Source organism: Chanos chanos, chromosome 3 (genome assembly GCF_902362185.1).
Source record: "Chanos chanos chromosome 3, fChaCha1.1, whole genome shotgun sequence".
Lineage (NCBI taxonomy): Eukaryota > Metazoa > Chordata > Actinopteri > Gonorynchiformes > Chanidae > Chanos > Chanos chanos.
The window spans coordinates 8,387,124-8,407,867 of NC_044497.1; the positions used below are offsets into that span (position 1 = coordinate 8,387,124).

Below are 20,744 nucleotides of genomic sequence, written 5' to 3' on the forward strand. Positions count from 1 at the left end.
CTGGAAGGCAGCCTCTTCACAGCCTGTCAGGCGTTGTTAGTTCTCTCCTTACTTGGTACAGTCTGTTCTGTTCCCAGAACCTTGGAAATGACAAACAAACAAACAAACAAACTTGTTGTCATTGCCCACCGTCGTCACTCGCAGAAATGTCGTAAACTCATCTGGGTACAATAGGCTTTTAAGTGTCCTGAGCCGAAAGGCTTCAGTAATTAAAAATGAGAAAGTTTTTTAAGTCTCAAATAGTGAATGTGCTCTGGAGGCCTGGGAGTCCTCAGAGAGAAGAGGTAAGTACTGAAGAAGAAAGACCTGAAGCCTGAATAATAATAAAATAAATTCAGGGGCAGTGAAGTCTCGCAGTAAAGGAGATTTAAATCAATAAGGGTTTTAATGAAAAAACACACGACTCAATTAACATATTTGAAAATTTCAATACTAGCCAAAAAAAAAGAGGCGGTGTGAAAGAGAAGCATTTCTTCGACGACTGTTACAAACACAAAGATAACTGCACCAGAAGGTTTAAACCTCATGCAGTTTTAATTATGTACGTCTGAAATCTCGTTGGCAGACAACGTCGTCAATATTGTGTTTTGATTATGATTCAGAGGTGGTCTATGATTCAAGCTCAGGCCGCAGAAAGTAATGTAAAGGACGCGTATAAATCAATAAACAGCCATAAAAACCGGTGATGTTTAAAAGGTCACTAAGTTTTATTTCGTCGCGCTGAATCAAAAGCTGCCGCGATCACATTTACGCGGCTGTGTTTTAATATGAGCCTTTCGTTCCTCCATCATCCCATTTAAACAGAGGGATTCGGGGCAGAGATAAAGCTTATCATGACAACAGCGAGTACTTTAAGCCTAGGCTCAATAGTTTGCCTGCTTTCCCGCAATGACTGGCTTCCATGACTGTGTGTGCGCGTCCAGTTGAGCCGGAAATTGGGCTAGCCTGTGTTTCTGTGTGTTGGGTAGCCAGAGGTACAAACAGTGGTACAGTTCTGTGGTAAAATGCCACCTCAGGCTGTGCATCGACCCAATATTCTCCGCCCTCACTGACGCGGACTGAGAGATGGACACGTTGACGTCATTCAGCGGGTCAAGGGCACGGGGGGAGGGGGGGGATGCCTGTGTGCCTCTAAACTTTGCCGCCCCACACAGGACCCGGATTTATTATGCCCGCTCCGTCGTGTATCATAGACAGGGCTCAGATTGATCTGTGAAGGACTCGCTCGCACCTCACTGCACCACCCTCACCCCCGTCTCTCTCTCTCTCTCACTCTCCATCTCTCTCTCTCTCTCTCTCTCCCACCCCCCCCCCCGCCTCTCTCTCGTTCTCTCTCTCTCACTCTCTTTCTCTCTCCCTCCCTCTCTCTTTCTCTCTCTCTCCCTCTCTCCCTCCCTCTCTCTCTCTCTCTCTCACTCTCTTTCTCTCTCCCTCCCTCTCTCTCTCTCTCTCTCCCTCCCTCCCTCCCTCTCTCTCTCTCACTCTCCCTCCCTCTCTGTCTCTCTCTCTCTCCCTCCCTCTCTCTCTTTCTCTCTCTCTCCCTCACTCTCTCTCTCCCCCGCTCTCTCTCTCTCTATTTCTTTCTGCCCCCCGCTCTCTCTGTTGTCTATCACTCTCTCTCTCTCTGCCCCCCCTCTGTTCTTCCACCCTTCCTCTATTCTCTCTTTCTCTCAATCTTTCTGTCCTCTGCTTCCCCACATTGGCCCTGGTAAGCTGGGGAAATGTCACTGGGGATGACATTAAGTAAAGGGCGCTAAGATACAGATTGCTATTATTAACATTTACACAGGCTCTGCATGTCTCATTGCGCTAGGCCATAATGACAGCTGTTTCACGTGGAATTGTTTCTTTTTTTTTGGAAGTTTCTCTTTTTTTTCACAGCTGTTTCTGAAGGTGTAGATTGGGAAGTCTTGCCACCTGAGGCGTGATGTTCCTTGCTGTGTGTACAGACAAACTCGGAGAGAACCGGGATATTAGGAGCAGTGTTTGTGATGGAATTAGACCAAGAGACATTTTATTTCTCATCTTGTTCTGTTTATAAGGCATCTAATCTATGTCCAGTCCAAACACAATTTCATTTTATAGCATTTAAAGAATGTGCTATCATAATATTGGCCTGTCTTTAACCGAGTATGAATGAGTCATTCGGGAAAGTGTCGCAGAGATTTATCGAGAGATTCATTACGAGAGTCAAACAGGAGCGTGTAATGTATGTCTACAAGTATCATTTACGAATAAGCGTTTCTTCATTTACTCACTTATTGAATTGTTCAAATCTACTTTCCTGTCATTACGGTAACTAACATCTTATCCCGTTAATGAGAATAAATCTCAAGCAATGATCATGAAACAAATCTCAAATAAGAAAAAAAAAAATCATTTAAACCCCAAGTTTTAATACGGCATAATTAATATTGTATAGCTCGGGAACACAACAGTTTCTAAATCAGCAAGCACTGCATTGCAACCTTAGCGCTGCGAAGCTTATAATATCAGAGAGTAGAGAATGTTCTAGTTAAACCCGGGCTAAACTCTTACGAATGTTCGGCAGCAGTTTCAGGCCTTAGGCTTTTTACGTGGAGTCCTGCGGGGATTGGAGTCTTTGCCAAACACTCTGATCAGCCAAACTAAGGAGCGCTTCTTCACAACATCTCCATTACACGCAGAGAAGAAGTCAGATCTGTCACTCGCCTCCATAATCACCCCCCATCCACAGGAGATCCTCCCCAGGCGTCAGCTGTCTCTGAGGGGCTGAATAATGAGCTTTGCTCTGGGCTTACTTCACTGAAAACTCCCAAACAAGAGATTTACCTGCCTTTTTTTTGTTAGCAGCTAATGTACAATATTACTGATAGGGACTGTTTCTCATCTCCACATTGTCAGCCTTGTCTTAAACTGATGGTCTCATGTTACAAATGGAAATGAGACTCAGAAGATTGTTATGCATGCATGGGCTGCAGATTTGGGGTCTAAAATGGGATTTCCGAACTGTTTCTTGCCTCCCTCTCACACCCAGCTAATGGATAACAGTTTAGTGTTTTCATGCTAGGCACATTTGTTATTCACATTGCGTAGACCATGGGAGCAGTAGCTTTAAATTGTCCTTCAAAGTCCATCAGTCAGTGGTACGTTAGGCTGACAGTCCTAATAAAGAGAATGAATAGAATCATGGGATGATAAGAGTAATTGCAATTAGAAGCTTTAATCATATTGAAACCCACTCGTCCTTAAACATATTGTTTTCAAGAATTCACTGAATCCACTTCAAACTGCCTACACATCAAAGGAAGTAATCATCCATACTGGAACCTTTGTTCACTGACAGACCAATGCTTTTGTGTTCATAAAGAGCTGAATTGAACTTCACGTTCTTCAGTAGTCTGTATAAAGAAAGATGACAAATTTCTCCAAAGGCAAGGTCTTTAGCGCCGCACGCAAATGCTGTTTATTCAACATTTTGTGCCTTTTTTTTTCTTAGCAAGTCGTGGCCTTCAAATACCTGTCCAATGTTGTTACTCGCAACAAGCACAACAGTTGCATAGCAACGGCAGAACCCCCCCCCGCAAACGGGGCTGCAGCACAGGACTAGGTGTGTCTGAAGAGGGAAGACGCGAAAGTGGGGCAACTTTGAACCGCGCGGAGTCAGAAAGCACCGAACCTTTGATCTCGGCCGAGCCCCTTGGAAAATGATACGTGTCATGGAGGGGCAGTGGAACGTCACGGATACCGTTTTTCGTGGCTCAGAGAGAGAGAGGACGGGACGCCGGGGCAGGAGGCGAGGGCTCGTGCTCGCTCCCCCCGCCTTTTCTTCACCGGTGCTAACTCACGTCTGTGCCTTTGACCCACCCCCCCCGGTCGGCTCCCGCGCCGAACCCACGAGAGAAAAGTGCTGCTTGTGATTTTTGTCAAGCCGAAGCACTTTTTCCAACGGCGCTGCTTTTCTCTCTGTGTGTGTTTATACCTTAGTAATAGTTGTTGTTTCAGAAATAATTGAGATGTCCGACAAAGGGCTAGCTGTGCTGAAGTTTTGGTCATGGTATATTAGTTTTAATGGGGAAATGATCAAAGCCAATTCGTTATTTTATTCAAGTGGTTTTGGTCTTTTCGATGTTGTTTTTGTTCCAGTAAGCCACTTTTTATCTGAGGTGAGAGGTCACTCTTGTGACTTTCACAACCGCCATTATCAAGCTAAAGAAGCCCGATTAGCCCCTTCAGTATTCAAGTGTTGTGATCCCTAAATTTAATCAGAGTAATTATAGCTTTTACAAAACAAACAATTACATGTTTTATCAGCAAGAGAGAAAAGCCAAATTTGATTCTCATTTGAAGTCTCTGCCACACACTAAGTTAAAGGGCACAGATTCATTTATTTACTTTTTCATTCATTTATGTATTTCTTTATTTATTTATTTTTAATTGAGTTGGTTCGCTACGGTTGCGATATTGAAGTGACACAGAATTGCCCACATTGTTATGTTTTGGTTTATGACAGTAACGGGAATAACAGACAGACGACATCGTTGTTATTTGAAGTGTACTGTGTGTGGTTCAAGTGCATGGTTGATTTGCACATCAGGTTGTGTCATTTAGCTTTGTCACAAATGGACTTTGTAGAGTTTCTGTTTTATAAATGCTACAGAAGTCTGTGAATAGCATGCCTGTACATGATCTGTCTTTGTGTGGTATAATTCTCCTAAACACAGGTCTTTAGCTTCTATGACTGGGCTCTCGAAACCTCGTGTGGTCTGACCTTGTGGAATAAATGTACAGATGAGAGTTCTCTGAAGGGTGACTACCGTATCGACTAACCCAAAGAAATGGACCAAAATCACCATTTTATCATTTTCTGTTTCATAATTGGAATGTTCCGACCATGAGGAACGATGTCAAAAAAGGCTTTTACCCTTCTTTAAAAATGTTTCAAACTCAACGTAGTCTCTCCTTCTCTTTGGTTAGTCTCTACAAAACTTGTCCAGGTCGGATTTTTTTTTTTACATGTAACTCTCTGAGTGAGAAAGAACCTGCTCGTCTTTTTAAAACGGCTGAGATGAAACATGTCTTTGGTGCTGTGTTCCTGTGCTGTAGAGGTCTTTGAGTAGCGTGACTTTGTTGCAGAGGACGTTGGGCGCGATCGGGCAGTGAAATACGACCCCTCTCTCTCTCTCCCTCTCTCTCCCCCTCTCTCTCTCGCCCTCTCCCCCCCCCCCCCCCCCCCCCCTCTCTCTCTCTCTCTCTCTCTCTGCGGGCTTGGCTGGCCCCGTCAGCATTCTGGTACAGAAAGCCCTATTGACTCAGCCACTGGTCACACGAGAGAGGCCGGCAGCCGGTGCCCTTACCTTTATCTCCTGCATCAACATCAGTCAGCCACCCTGCCCCACACCCCTCCTCCTCCTCCTCCTCCTCCTCCCTGTATCCACTGATCCACAGTTCCAGTTGCTGACACTGCTCCAGACCAGACCCAGCACTCGGCAATTGATTTCTGTAATGATCCAGAGGGGAAGAGTTTAAATTAAACTGACAGGGTGACTATGGTTTAATGGTGAACCGTAAACGTGGGAGCCAAAGAGATCTAAAAAGGGAGAAGTCCTAGCCGTAGGCTTCCCTTTCCTTTACCCCCCCCCCCAAAACTGAGGATTGTTTGTTGTGTGCTGTATAAATGGACTCATATTTATTGTATTGTAGCATTCTGTCCCATTCTTATGGTCTCTCTCTCTCTCTCTCTCTCTCTCTCTCCCTCGCTCTCTCTCTCTCTCTCTCTCTCTCTCTCTCTCTTTCTCTCTCTCCCTCTCTCTCCTCTCCAGGATGGCTACTCACAGTATCATTTTGTGGGCTCTGCCTCAACAATAGAGAGAGACAGGCAAAGGCCATACTCGTCCTCTCGTACTCCCTCCATCTCTCCTGTGCGAACCTCCCCCAACAACCGATCAGGTGAGTACTACAGTGAAATCCCTCAGCCCACTCACAGTTTGGTTCAGCTACCATTGAAGATCATTGCATTGTTTCCTTAATAGAATTTCAGTGTATTTCAATCAGATTTTGTTTTGGAGTCATTTTAAGAATGGCACTTTTAGTTTATTACATTCTTCCCTTTAGAAGTTTGTGTCGCCCCGTAAAAACCATTCTCAACCGAGAATTTTTGGCATTTGCATTTTTGCATTTACAACTGAAGGCTCTTGTTCCGTATTTGGATCATTATTTGGATTATGTGTTTGTAATGTTTTTTTTCTTTTCGGAAACCACGCTGGCCTTATAAAATGTTCTTGGTGATTCCCCCGAACCCCTGACTGAAGCTAATGAACTGCATTGCTACAGGGGGGAGTAGATTCATGGCCGACTGGCTGCGGGCTTTAATGCCTTTCCAGTGGACTTAGCATTTCACTGAAGCAGAAAAGTACTTTTTTCCTCCAGTCCGCTTTGGGGAGGCAGTTCGTGGAGCCTGTCTGAGCCAGGGGGCAGGCAGACACTGAGGATAATGGTAGTTTAAGTGGTTAAATCACAGTCTGAGTGACGGGAGGACCTGCCTACCCAGTTAGGTGGGGCAGTCACTTGATTACACAAAGTGAATACGGCTAACACTCGTATAGTTTTTACAGCGGACCCTCGGTAACCTTTGGTAAATCTGTCGGAGCCACGCGTTTTTTTTTTTTCTTTCTGTGTTTAGTTGCCGTAGTCGGCCATGGCTCTCTCTAGCGTATATCCCCGCTATCAGCAAATGAGAGGCTATGTAAAGCATCCAATTTGTAGTATTCCCTCAGATATAGGATTTTTTTCCCCAAAGTTCGGCCTGATTTGCTTCTCATAGTACAGCGCCGCCGTATCGCACGTCTTTGAGAAAGATCAAAGCTTAGTGAGAAAGAGGTGCACGGATGGGTGAGCACAGACATCAGTGCAGAGAACGCTGGAGAGTCCCCAAGCTCCTCGGAGTGCGTCATCAACTTTCACACCGGGGACCCTACCCGGGCTACGCAATTAACATTTGCTAAGATACGTGCGCGCTCAGGGCAAAGCAGAGCGCCAGATTTGACGCTGTCATATAATTTAATAACGTGTCGCAAATGCTGTAATTATTTCCTGTTACCTTGACCTTGTCTTCTTCTCCTCTCCGTGAGAAATGTTTGCAGTAGGTGTTCATTTCTCTGTAGGCTTAGCGTCCGTTTGTTATTTCCCTCATAAACCCTGGCTCCACCCTATTCCCTGAACGTAAATTCATCACCATCACAAATAGACTGTATGAAGGATGTGTAGTGTGGGTGTGTGTGTGTGTGTGTGTGTGTGTTCGCGCACGCGCATGCGCGAGTGCATGTGCGTGCGTGCGTGCGTTGTGTGTGTATGGGGACGTGTGTGTGTGTGTGTGTGTGTGTGTGTGTGTGAGCATCAAGAGGTCAACCAAGAGCAGCATCAAGAGATCAATCAAGAGTAGCAGTATCTCACTGATGATTGTAAATTACTGCGTACATTACACTGCGTGAAAAGAGGTGTATTCGGCATGGAATACTCCTGTATATTCCTGGATACTCCACAGATTATCGGCTGTATCTGGCAGTTTGCAGCTCTGTTACGCGGCATGGAATACTCCTGAATATGTACCGTGTTTTGGGGTCTGCCTAGAGCCCTTAGTTGCCATGGTGAATAATCCCTTGGGGGTGCTTGGAAGGGAACATTTGCACTTCACACCTTGGGCCACCAGGTATCCTGCAATTGGTCAAAAGTCTTTCTTTGGATTGGTGGAGCAATGTCTTGCCCCTCCTCTAAAACCCTTCCCCATTGGTCCATTGTGGGTCCCCAGAAATGAATTCATATGGTTTATATAATAATAATAATAATTATTATTATTATTATTGGTGGTGTTGTTGTTTTATGTTCATAGGTAGATTGTATAGACAGTCTGGCAAACAAAAATAAATTACACAAATTTTATTATAAATAAAGCAAATACAGTATAATATAAGGCATATAAATTGACAATTTTATATATATATATATATATATATATATATATATATATATATATATATAAAATCAATGTACAATATATAATACATCAGAATAGAATACATCAGAACAGAATATACTGTAATATCATAGCATATAATACAAATGCTTTTGGGAACATAAATGAAACTCTAAATGTTGAGCATTCCCAAGAACAACCCAGCTTCCGTGGTCTCTATTCTGTAGCACCCCACACAGTGCAGACAACTCTGTACTAGGCGGGAGGACCCACGCTGGCCTTCCATCCAAGATGGCGGCGTCCCTTTCAGAAATTATATCTACTGATGCGGTCCTCCATATGGCAGCCTCTTCCTCAGTTTAAAGAACACTAGCTCTGGCCTTGAGCAGATGCAAAACACAGTGAAAATATAAATTAGATCACTGAAAATAGCAAATGGAGAAAAAGTCTAAGAACTACTAGGGAAATGATGTTTTGACTTACTCTTCTCCTCCTTTGCCTCGTTCGAGTGGCGATCCTGCCCCCCTCTTTGTTCTCTGAATTCACCCGGTAACTCTTTCGAATAGTCTCAATCGGTCTTTCAGGATGCTAGAGAGAAAAAAAAAACGGAGAAGAAAGGAAGATTGAATAAAAGTTCGTTTAGAATTCCAAGCACTGCTATGAAACAATCGCGACGATATAGTCTACCAACAAAACACGCTGTCCTACCTTGTCCGCAGATCATATCTGTGCGTGTTGTTTTCAGCATTATGCATTATCCGCACAGCTTCCTGTAGAAGCAAAATTAATACAAGAGTTAAATTCAACCACATTAAGGGATAAAGCAGATAAAGAAATGTGAACGTATCAGAATGCGCGGCAGTCAAAGACGAAAGCCAGAAGGCTACAGAAATAAACTTACCGAAACAGAGTTATTCCCCGCTCGTCTTCTTTTCTCGGGCAGACTCTTCTTGCGCCTCTTTGATGGGACTCCATCCTGTCCAACCGCCGAATAACATTCTCCATGAACGTTTACTGCTGTTCAGACATCTTCTTAAAAATGCATTTAACGGGGACACCAGTTGTTTGTTTTCGTTCGGACTCTGCGTTGGAAAAATTGGATATTCCCGACGCACGAGTAGCCTCTCCACTCCGCTGTCCGTTCGAAAACTCAAGTGTTTTTTTGCAAGTCATCTTCAAAATGCACACTATCGACAGAATACGGAGTACAACTTCTGTAATCCTTCAGTGACTCGCTTCTCCTTACCTTACTACAGGTAACCCCTTGCCCAAAGCAAATTTCGCGCTGCAGTTGCACACAATGCTATTGGTTACTGTCACCCTACGCCATGCACGCACAGAAAACTGATTGGACAGGACTCAACCTTAGATTCTAAGTGGGTGGTTTGAAAACGGGGCGCGTCCTCGTACTGAGGAGAAACATTCTGAACAAACAAGCGAGAATCAACAACAAAAACTCCTATGCCCTGTAAACTTTTTTTTTTTAAAGTCCTGTATCCTTTGTCCCGCATCCCTCATACTGAGATAATGTCCCGCATTTTCGCTGGTCGTTTGGTTTTTAACTGTCAGAAATAAAAAAAATATGGATCCATTATTTTACCCGCCCGCACATGAGCATAGTTTCTAATCTATTTAATAGCGCTATGTCAAAAGCAGTAAAAATGCAACATAGGCGAGTTTTTTTAAAAGCCTTGCTTTCACCAAATGGCTGAGAGAAGAGCGTTGAGGGCGGTCATCAAGAGTCTGTGGCGGCCGTCAATCAAACTGTGCAGCTGTGGGGCCGACAAATTTCTTTGCTACGTCACAAAAACCAAACTTAGTAAAACTTTACAGATATGAAGATAAACGCTGTCAGCCGACATCATGGTCTAAAAGAAAGGAAAAAGTTCTTTTATCCCTTCTGACCATGCTTCTCATCCAATAGAGATTTTGGCTTGATATAAAGATTTGCATTGAAATTGTTTTATTTTATGTAATATTTTATTTTGAGCCTTATTTATTCTTATAGTTGGATTTGGTCAGGGGTTTAACTTGAAAGACTTGAGCTGTATGATGCCTGCTGCTTTGCTTAAGTACAGTTGCCTTTGATGGGCCTGTAATGGCCAATGCATGTTGGATGTCTATCAATACAAGTGTATACAAGTGTTTCTTATACAGTTAGACTGACATTATATCTAAGTTTTACATCATCTCTCAGCATTAGTAACATGTCCCATATTGTCCCACACAAACTTACTACTTGTCCCCCATTTGGTCTGTTTGCATCTGGTCACCCTGTACCTTTGGCCCCAAGTAGAGGACAGTTGCATAACCACCAAATATGTAATAAATGAATCTCTCATTTAGACTTTTTTTAAATTATGTTTTCAGTGTGTTTTTGTATGCTCCATTTGAGGTGTCCATTGTAATTTAGCTGCACGACAGAGCAATGACATTAAAGGCTATATGGGCCTACCACTGCTGTATTATACACCATGCAACACCTAAGAAGTTTGTGTGGTTATCAAAATATCGGCTAAATATTACATATAGGCTAACTGATAGAAAGTTACAGTGAGGAAGGGGGGCAGGCTTCTATACCCAGTCCCACCTAGACCACTGACTGTTATTAGCATTTGAAAGACCAAGCCATCAGCTAACGACTGTGGTCACACGGATGCCCGAAAACTGCCGTCTAACAGCTGTATTCGGACATTTGTGGGAGTTTTCAGGTCCGCATGACAAAGTTCTGCGGGCATCCGAATACCTCCGGAAAACAGCAGGTTTAGCGGAAGTTTACTTTGTCCGGATATTTCCGAATACACCACTTTTCACGCAGTGTTAAATGTATGTATGTTAATTAAAGATTTCCATTGTGTTTAATAAGATACATAAAAAAACCAGATTGTAAATGCATACATATGATAAGCTGTTTCCACTTATTCGTTTTTCATAATTATTATATATATATTTGTTATTAATATTGATCATGTTTTTACTGCATTGTATATTACATTTAAATCATGCTCAGTCTTCTTCTTCATTCGGGTGGTTTTTAGGTAGTTGTGCATCTGTTGTCTCATAGTCTTATGACACAATGAAAATCAAGTAAAATCCTAAATTTGGTAGAGGCACTGCCCACTGTTGCAAAGCGTCAGCTTGAACAGGCAGCTGGTGGAAAGTGTCCAACTGTAAGTATATCTAATGCAGTGTTGCTAGTTAAACCCCTCTGGGGAGAAGCACACAGGATGCTCCATTCCCACCCACTGCTGTTTTTTCCCCTCCTCCAGATATCCCCGGTATCAATCGGCTCAAACTGAATGGAGGCTGAGATAAACAGCTAAATTGATTTTCTCATGCCGCACCGCTATCAAATAACCTGCAAAAGCTCCGATGGGCGCTCTGCATAAAAACAAAGCTTTTTCAGTAGGGGGAGAATGAGTACAGGAAACAGTTGAATGATGTAGTTTGCCAGGCATTCTCTGTAGGGACCCACAACAGGATGGAACCCCACAGAGAACAGTAACATTGACCGGTATTTTTACGTAGCTTTTTAATGTGCACTACAAGCCTCTCAGTCTTACTACAGGGTCCAGTTGCAAAGCCCTGTTTTTTGCTAAGAAGCTCCAGGCATAAACAGGGGCAACCTTCACAATCAAGGCTTTAGCTCAACGAGGCAATGGCGTCTCCTTCACTAATTTCTCTGTTCTCCAGCTGTCTCTGAGGTTTTTTTTTTTTTTTGTTGTTGTTTTTTCGTTATATCTATATATAAGAGCTCTTTTCTCTCTCTTTTCACTCTTTTCTCATTCACGTCAGAAGCTCTCTCCTTTTTTTTTTCTTTTTTTTTTTCCGTGAAGAGCGTAATCATCTCTAGTCACTCTTAAACTTTCAGTAAAGCAATTTCCTTCGCTCGGAGCCAATGCCCAGGTCAGTCCCAGTGGAACTGAACATTTTATTGATTCCCATTTGCGACCCCATACCTTTCTCTGAGTCGTCATTCTCCTCTTTTTTTTTTTTTTTTTTTTGTCTTGTCCTCTTTGCTATTTTGGGAATTGTGAGCATTTTGAGATTCACTATAAGAATAGACTTTAGCACAGCTAACAGCTAGCTTTAGAAAGTAGTCTACCTGAAGTGCTGCATTTAACCTCATGGTTCAGCTGACTTACTTGCTCTGAATGGAGCTCTTGTCTTGAGAGGGAGAGAGGGGGAGAGAGAGAGAGATACAGAGGAGACAGAGAGTGAGAGGGAGAGAAAGAGAGAGAGACAGAGAGAGAGAGTGAGAGAGAGCGAGGTCACAGACTGATCAGACAGAGACCTCTTCAGTGTCATCAGTGAATCAGCGCCATCTATGCAAAAGAGCATTCACAGTATGTGTGAATGGGACAGCCAGGCTCTATAGTCTGTAAATAGACCTTAAGCCAGCCTTGAAATGCACAAGAAGCACTCCAGAGTAGTCCCACAAATGGAGACTAAAGGCTCTCTTCACTGACATCAATGACAAATGAAAAAGGCTTAATTACCCTCCGAAGTTGGGCTTATATTTTGGCTAAGTTCATCATTTGAATGATGATAAATTAGTTACCTTTGAAATTGGCTCTTTTAAATCGTTGTACCTATCTCAAAAGAAGAAAGAGAATGATTCTTACTGTAACGGAGTCAGAAAAAAACAAATTAGCATCCTTTATGAAATTGATTTAAAGCGCTATAAGTTACAAGTTCATTAATTGCTGATTGGCTTTTGCGGTTTGCCGTTGCCAGTGAGAAGAGCATTAATACCGCATCTGTAAATTTACACTCTCCAGATGGCTCCGGAGCCTAGCGACAAAACAACATTTTCTCTCTGACACAGTCAAGTAAATCATAAAGATAAATTCACCATGGACGTGCAACATTTTTCACGGTGCATCTCCAGGACGGTTTTTAGAACACACTCATATCTACGGGACAAATTGTTTTCATTTTCTGCTGTGTTGCATCACTCCATTGGGTAGTTTTGCAGTTTCACGAGTAAATTGAATCAAAAGGCTAGGCTATAGAAAGTGTAAAAAAGCCTTTCATGCCTTTTGCCTTTTATTTCTCAGAGATGTGGCTCTGTTTCTTTCTTGGACTTCCTGTCTAAATCCCTCGTTTGAATCCTAACTGGATGTCCTCTGAGCTTTCTGTTTCCACTGGAAGGAAAAGTATTACTCATTACTAAAGATAGATCATGTATATGCAAAATTATGTGCATTGTTAATATACTGCATGTATAAAAGACTGCACAAGAGAATAGTATATGGCTGGTGTCAATGTGGTTGTGAAATATAGGTGCAGTCCAGATCCATTCTATCATGTATCAGTTAGTATGCAAATGTTACCACAGAGCATGTTGTAAAGGAGATGAAAAAGCCTTTAGGAGATCGTTCAGTGTGTGTGTCTCTCTCCCTTTCTCCCTCTCTCTCTCTCTCTCTCTCTATCTATCTATCTATATCTCTTCTTCTCACTCTCTCTTACAACCTCTCTGACTCTCACTATGTGTAGGCGTATGTGTGTGTGTGTGTGTGTGTGTGTGTGTGTGGGAGGGGTGAGTGAGTGGGTGTATGCACATATGTGGGCCTACGTGCTTGTCTGAGTGTACTGGAGGGGGAGAGAGAGAGAGAGAGAGAGAGAGAGTGGGAGAGTGAGAGAGACCAGCCCTGGTCATACAGCTTTCTATGATACAGGTGTTCGTCTGATAGAGGTAAATGGTTCCAAAGCCCACTGTGCTAGGGGGCAGAGGTCCCTCTCTGTAGAGACGGCCGGCCCTCGGGCACACCATGTGCTCTGTAGATAGTCAATCCACCCTGTCTCCAGGGAAACAGGTTCTGACGGCCTGGTGGTGGGGATGGGGTGGGGGGCTGATCCGGTTAGCAGTGTGGCTGTCAGGGGATTGTCAGGCCCAGCGGAACACTTGTCACCTCTTTCCACGTCCTTCATAGAGCTTTTCCAACCTGCCTCTGCCAAGGCAAGAGAGAGCTTTTGCAAGAACAGAGCAGAAACAAAACTGTAATGTCACCAGTAGACCTCACTGTGTAACAGTATCTGACAGAGCGGGCATATGGGAAAAGCCAAAAGCCTCAAAGGATTTAATTCTGGAATGCACATGCTGGTTCTAGATCACATAGAACCCTGGTTTATTTTCAATTCTCAATATCACTTGGGTATTGCAATGTAACGGTAATTCACATTGTTCTAGATGAGAATGTTTAGTAATGATTGTGCTCGCTATTTAATTCAGTGACTCAGTAAATATCCTTCCATAAGCATTATTTTGATATAGAATGTCAAGGACAAGCATTCTATTTGATGTGCTGTTTAAGTAAGCAAATATATTGTGCACATAAGCATTTTCAAAAGGCTTGGGAATTATGTGTACCGAATATCTGTCTGTTACATTGACCTGTTGAAATCACCTTCATGCTGACATACAAAATATCCCTAATTATGAATAATGACTGAACACCTTCCTATGTCTGAGAGAGAGAGAGAGAGAGAGAGAGGAGAGTGAGAGTGAGAGAGATAGAGAAAGAGAGAGAGAGAGAGGAGAGAAAGAGAGAGAAAAGGGAGAGAGAGAGAGAGGGAGGGAGAGAGAGAGAGAGAGAGAGAGAGAAAGAGAGAGAGAGAAGAAAGGCTGAAAATGCAGCCCTGTATTGTGGTGCTTGTCACCAGTACCAGCTGCTTATTGAGAATTATGTGGGTGATTTCCTGATCTGCAGCGAGCGCCCCCGCCTCACCCCGCGAGATGATCAGCCTCAAGGAAAGGAAGACGGACTACGAGTCGACTGGAACCATTGCTGGTTACCATGGAAACAAAGGCGAGCACACATCCAGGAAAGATTCCATGGCAGGTAGGTGTGGGGGGGGGTAGGCAGTTTAGCAGCCATTGTAGCCTTGAGGAACCTTGCTCTACCCTCTCTAATGATTTTCTTGCCTCATTAAATGGGCCGTACATCTACCCAACACAAACTCCAATTCTGGCTACGTGTTTTTTGTTGTTGTTCTCGTCGTTTTGTTTTTGTTGTTGTTTTTTTTTGTTTTGGTTTTTTTTTGGGGGGGGGGGTGGGGGGGGTTCCTCCCACAGTTGGTTTGCTAGAGTCCATTCTGTTTAGAACTGTAGGAGAAGTCCTCCTCATGTAGAAATGAACGTGTTCGTTCTTTTTCCTCTTTCATCCCGCAGTACAAATCTCCTGCGGAACTTCTACATTGTTCCGGAATTCATACGTGACTGCCAACGAAGACATCAAACACAACCAGGTAAGAACAGTCAAGAAGCCCAAGCGTATGCCCAACTACATTCGCCACACTTTAGTCACATGCAGTGTAGCTAAAGCTTAACGGAAAAAAAAAAATAAAATAACCACACTCTAGAGGAATACATTCACCTCGTTAGTGATTATTTGCCGAAAAAAGGTCACTTGTCCAAGTAACAGAAATTATTCTGCTGAAAGACACATGAACCCAAAGTGATGGTCACGGCTGGGCAGATCTATGCTAATGAATTCAGCTATGCTAATGAATTTCAGCTTGAGTTGTTAGGTGGTCTGCCTTTGCTCTTTGACATGTTTTGTTACTTTACTAGTTTTCTCTGGTACACTTCCAACATGCTAACTTAGCCTGTTAGCGTAGCTGTCAGTGATGGCTTACCATGCTAACAGATGCATGTGGCTAGGTTCTGATAGGTCAGAATAAGATATGTAATTTCCTCCTTCCTAATACAAAGCAGGAGCTTTACTCTATTCACAATGTTTGATCTTATTTATATCATCTCTTCTGCACGACTTACTTCATCATTTAAAATGTATGAATAAAAACGTTAATTCCATTGTACTACTTTTTTTTTTTCTCCATGATGTAATCTCATTAGTTCATTATACTACACAATTGGCCGCTGACATGTGGTATCCTTTTAGAAAATGAAAACATTGTAATGAAGGCAAAGAACATGGAGTCACAAGCACTGCTAGCTACTTATTCAAGATACTAGGGAGTATACCAGTGGGGTAAACATGAAGGCAGCATCTCCTTTTGTTCTAAGATGAATCAAATAAGGAAAAGCCTAAGCCTTTTTTTTTTTTTTTTTTTTTTTTTTTTGTGAAGTGTAGAGATAGGAATGTGTCAGCTGCGTTCTATTCCTTGGATCCAACTCACAGGCACACAAACACTTCCATGTTTCCCAGGTTCCCGTCCAGACGGCCGCACAGGAGAGTAGCCAGAAAGAGTACGAGACCTTCCCTCCCTTTCAGAACTCCACTAGAAACTTTGAAGAGCCCTTTTTTGAGGATCAGGTACATCGTCCACCTCCTGCCACTGATCTCAATATGCACCTGGGACTTAAGTCGACCGGTAACTACGTGGACTTCTACTCTGCCGCTCGCCCGTATAGCGAACTCAACTACGAAACGAGCCATTACCCCGCCTCGCCGGACTCCTGGGTGTAGGACTCGTTGACCTGCAGACCCCTGGAGTGAAGCGCAGGGGAGTGAGGGGAAAGGTGTTGGAGTAGGAGGGTTTTGTAGGAGTGTGTGGGGGGTGGGGGCAGGGGGAGTATGAGGACACGGGCAGAAGACTGTGCATGTGCATGCATACCACAAAGCATTCTTCAGCAAGTTTAGTTTGTTAAAGCTCGTTCCGCTGAAAGCACAAGTAGAGGTGTGGGACCGAATGTGGGAAGGGTATTGAGAAAAAAGATGAGAGAGGGAGAGAGAGAGAGGGAGGGAGAAAGCGAGAGAGAGAGGGAAAGAGAAAGGACCTTGAGAATGGAGAGTAATTGAATGCATGAGAAAAAAGACAGAAAGTCACTTCTTTAAGGCAAATACAGATGGCTGACCTTTGGAGCAGAAGAACGATGGTTTTATTGAGAGATTTGGAAAGTTGGGGTGAAAGGGAAATTGCACATAAGTGGAAAGGCAAAAGGTAATGTATGTTGAAGCACAAGACAAGAGTTGTTTACAAAATGCTAAGGGAACAGCTTTTCACACTCTGTGTTTTTTTATTTTTTTCCCCCGTTTGTTCATTTGTCTTCATAGTGAATCAAAGCTTCAATTTGAATTTTATGGAATGTCCTTGGTTTTAGAAAATTCTTTCAGCTCTTTCCTACATTATTGTCTCATTCTTATTTTTGATTTGTACTTTTTTTTTTTTTTTTTTTTTAAAGAAAATAATTTTGTTGATGTAAAGTATTTGGTGTACATTACAGAGATACAAGTGCTTTGTGTATATTACACAAACGCCACTCATCCCTATGGTGGCTTAAAAAAAAAGAAATTGTTTTACAGTACAGATGAAAAAGAAAAAAAAAAAAAGATGAAATAACTTTGGAGAGATGCAACAGTCATCAGTATCCCCTTTCCAAATGCAAAGTATGTTTTAACAGCAAGAAGAGGAACATATATAGCAGTATTGTTCGTTCTGATAATGTGAATTCGTTTGTGGAAACTAAGCAGTTGTTTTAAAGCAGTTCAAGACAGTCGACAAAGCAGCATTCCACACTCCTCGTCAATGAAGTGCTTTTTCACTGCCTAAAGAGAAAATTAGATGTAGATGTTTGAAATACATTGTTCTGATTTTCACTTATACCCAGTTTCTTTTTTTTTCTCTCTCTCTCTAGATGATACAGTGTTAAAAGGTAATAAACACAACTATTTATTGTCCATATTTGCAGAAACCCAGTCTATTTCACTTGTATCTCAGTTCTCTGTGCTAACATCAAATGATAAACTAACAATGTGCCAAACTCTGATATCACTAAGTTGGCGCTTGAGACATTTCAACTTTTTTTGGGGGGGGGGGGGTGTTTTCAGTTGGAGTTTTTTTTGGTTTTGTTTTGTTTTTTTAATTCTCTGACTAGTTATTTCTTCTCTGATTTGTAATTGCTTTTTTTTGTTCATAATGGTGTTTTAATGGAATTAAGCTATATGTAGACAACACTGGACTTCAACCAGGAGGGCACCTTTTTTTTTTTTTTTGGTTTTTGTTTTTGTTTTGTTTGTTTTTGTTTTGGTTTTTTTGCTAGCTTAATTCCCTCCAAAGATGTACAAACCTGTCTCTCAATGTTAGCTGAGTGTGTGCTGTGTGTTGATCAATGTTTGAGATGAGAGGCATTGCAAACTGGAAGCTTCCACAGGTTGACTAAATAACAAAACATGGTGAACTACTCTAGATTGAAAATGTTCATAGAGAATGATAAATATATAAATATACATATAAATATATATATAATTTTTATGTGAAGATGTCAGTGTCACTAAAAGCAACAAAAATATGAGAAAAGACTTGTATAAAAAAAAAAAAAATTCTACTCACTTAAATGTTCAGATCCAAACAGGAGAAGAAAAAAAAAATCACTTGAAACATTGACTCCTCCCACCCTCCATCTGGATTCAATTGTGTTGTTTTTGAGCTACATAGATAATCATGCTGGATTTGGATTCTGTTCCGATATCAGGACAATAAATTGTTCTTTGCAATCTTTATAGCTGTTTGGGCTATTACCATCTCACTAACTACAATAACACATGAACCATGTTGCAAATGAGTGGTCGTTCTTCAATTTTGTGCTTATTTCCGTTACTCCATATTACATTTGTGTACACGTTCAGTGCTTTACTATCAAACCTCAACTCTGACCGCACCTAGCAGTATTTTTTTTATCCATTTGTATTACGTCCTTTTCCTTAGCAGGTAATGTTAATCTTTCAGTCTATGAAACAGGTACACGTACATTCTGTTGACTGGCTTCTTTTGATTGACGCATCTCCAGCCGGATTCCAAGGACTAGGTGGCTGGAGAGTGTTACCTGGGAGACAGTCAAAACGTAGACCCACAGGCGTTAAACTTGCGAACCCCTCTTAACGTACAGCTCAGTAGAGACCACCCCAAGAACATTAAACATTTTGTCTCCGCTTAGACCGATATTGATGTACTGCAGTAGGGGGTACAGCTGAAATGCCTGAAGCAGCAGCTCCACCACCACCATCCACCATCCACAGATGGACAAGCAGACACAGAGGAAGGAATCTATTACTTCAACTCTCCTGCCCAGAGATCCTGGATTTTTCTATCAGAACATGACGCGCTCCCCGAAGATGCCACAGCCTCCTCAAATAGGCTTACGGAGAGGGCTGCCTCGGAGAACACGGCGCCGGCTAAGGCTCCGAGTTAAAGTGAGAGAGGATTACGCACGCAGGCCCTCTTAAATTCGGCACTTAACAAGGCCTGCATCCTCATTTCCTGTCAACTGGGGTATTACCTCTCTACTGTCGCCTCCCTCCTTCTATTCCACAATCACTCCATTTTCAAGGATAAATTAAGGACTAGCACTCTAGGAGAGAGGCGGTGGAAAAAAAATAAATAAATAAAAAATAACGGTTTGAGTCTTGTATCAGCAAAACAAGTCCAAGCTCACAGCAATACTCTGTTGAATCTATCAACATTCATACATTATGAATATCCCACAAACATTATACATTATTAATGTTTTGAATTGATTTATCTGTGATATGTCTTTATTTTTTAGGTCCTTGCCAAAAACATAAAGTACAAATAAGATTTTTTTTTTTTTTTTCTGCTGTGCCTAAGAAATAAATGGTGGAAACTGCCTGAATACAGAGCACAATCTTCCAGACATGATTTGATTTTCTCAGCTTGTTAATGAATTTCTTTAATATTTCAAAATTTGAGCTGCAAATAGAAATAATATCATGACGTGATTCAAGGAGAAGATGAAATATGTATCTTCCCCCTAATAACAGATAATCCTGTTAACTCATTGCTTCCTGTTGCAGACCACTTACACTGGAAAACTAACCAGAAGTTTCTCAGTAACAAACCCGTGATCAGTGATTAGCTCTTTTTGGAAGAAGACCACTTTTAAATGTGAAAAAAAACCCCGAAATGAGGAACTGCGACCTCAGGTGTCCGGAGAAAATTTCATATTCAACAGCTCTTCCCTCAGGCTTCTTAAAGTTGTAAAATCACACTCAAAATATCTGCCTAATAACTTCATTTCCCTGAATGCTTGCAATGATTATGCCTGACTGTGAGCTGAAGTTACATTTTTCTGGCTTTACAGGCTGGCTCAGTCTGTGATAACTTAATCTAACATGGCATGAAAATAGGTTTGCAATTTAACAACATAATTCATTTTACTTCTGTACAAATATTGCAGTAAGATGAAACTCTTTTTCTCTCTCTCTCTCTCTCTCTCTCTCTCTCTCTCTCTCCTTAACTTTACATTCTGCTGTGTGTGTGCAGAACACATGGCTCCCGGTTACAGAATTGCCTTTAAATGAATTTCTGATTAAACAAAGGTGAGCGTTCATTTCGCGGCAATCAATATAACACGGAATTATTCATAAGAGAAAGAGAGAGAGAGAGAGAGAGAGAGAGCGGGAGAGAGAGAGAGAGAACTGACATTCTTTTGGAGATGTTTTGGATTTATCAAATTCTACCAGTATTTTGAACATTGCTTTTGCACGGTTTCTCTGGATGATTGGCTTAGTGTTGAAAAAGGGTGAAAAAGCATCACACAGACGGGCCAAAGACGTAGCTTCCCTTCATGGACTGTCCTCTAAAACTGCTCAGGCTCCTTCACATGCTGTCACACATTCACTGCAATGAACATCATAAGTCATATAGTGATACAGTGATGAATTATACAACAGGAGAAAATCAAGTAGAGGAATTCACAAGAATCTACATTTAGATTGTTTTAAATGAAAGGATTTAAGTTTGTAGTTTTGTTTGTTTGTTTGTTTGTTTTTAATTCCTGATGGTTTCCATGGATTTATGCTATGAT

General features: G+C 42.0%; 1 protein-coding gene across 1 annotated transcript in view; it reads left to right on the forward strand.

The window, feature by feature from the left end:
- The window catches only part of ctnnd2a (catenin (cadherin-associated protein), delta 2a), a 176,971-nt gene extending 160,585 nt beyond the window's left edge, over window positions 1-16,386 (forward strand). The window contains exons 18-21 of the mRNA XM_030767425.1: window positions 5,802-5,928; window positions 14,665-14,796; window positions 15,126-15,202; window positions 16,126-16,386. Of these exons, the coding sequence (XP_030623285.1) occupies window positions 5,802-5,928; window positions 14,665-14,796; window positions 15,126-15,202; window positions 16,126-16,386 (597 nt within the window). The remainder of the gene's footprint in view (window positions 1-5,801; window positions 5,929-14,664; window positions 14,797-15,125; window positions 15,203-16,125) is intronic.
- The last annotated feature ends 4,358 nt before the right edge of the window (window positions 16,387-20,744 follow it).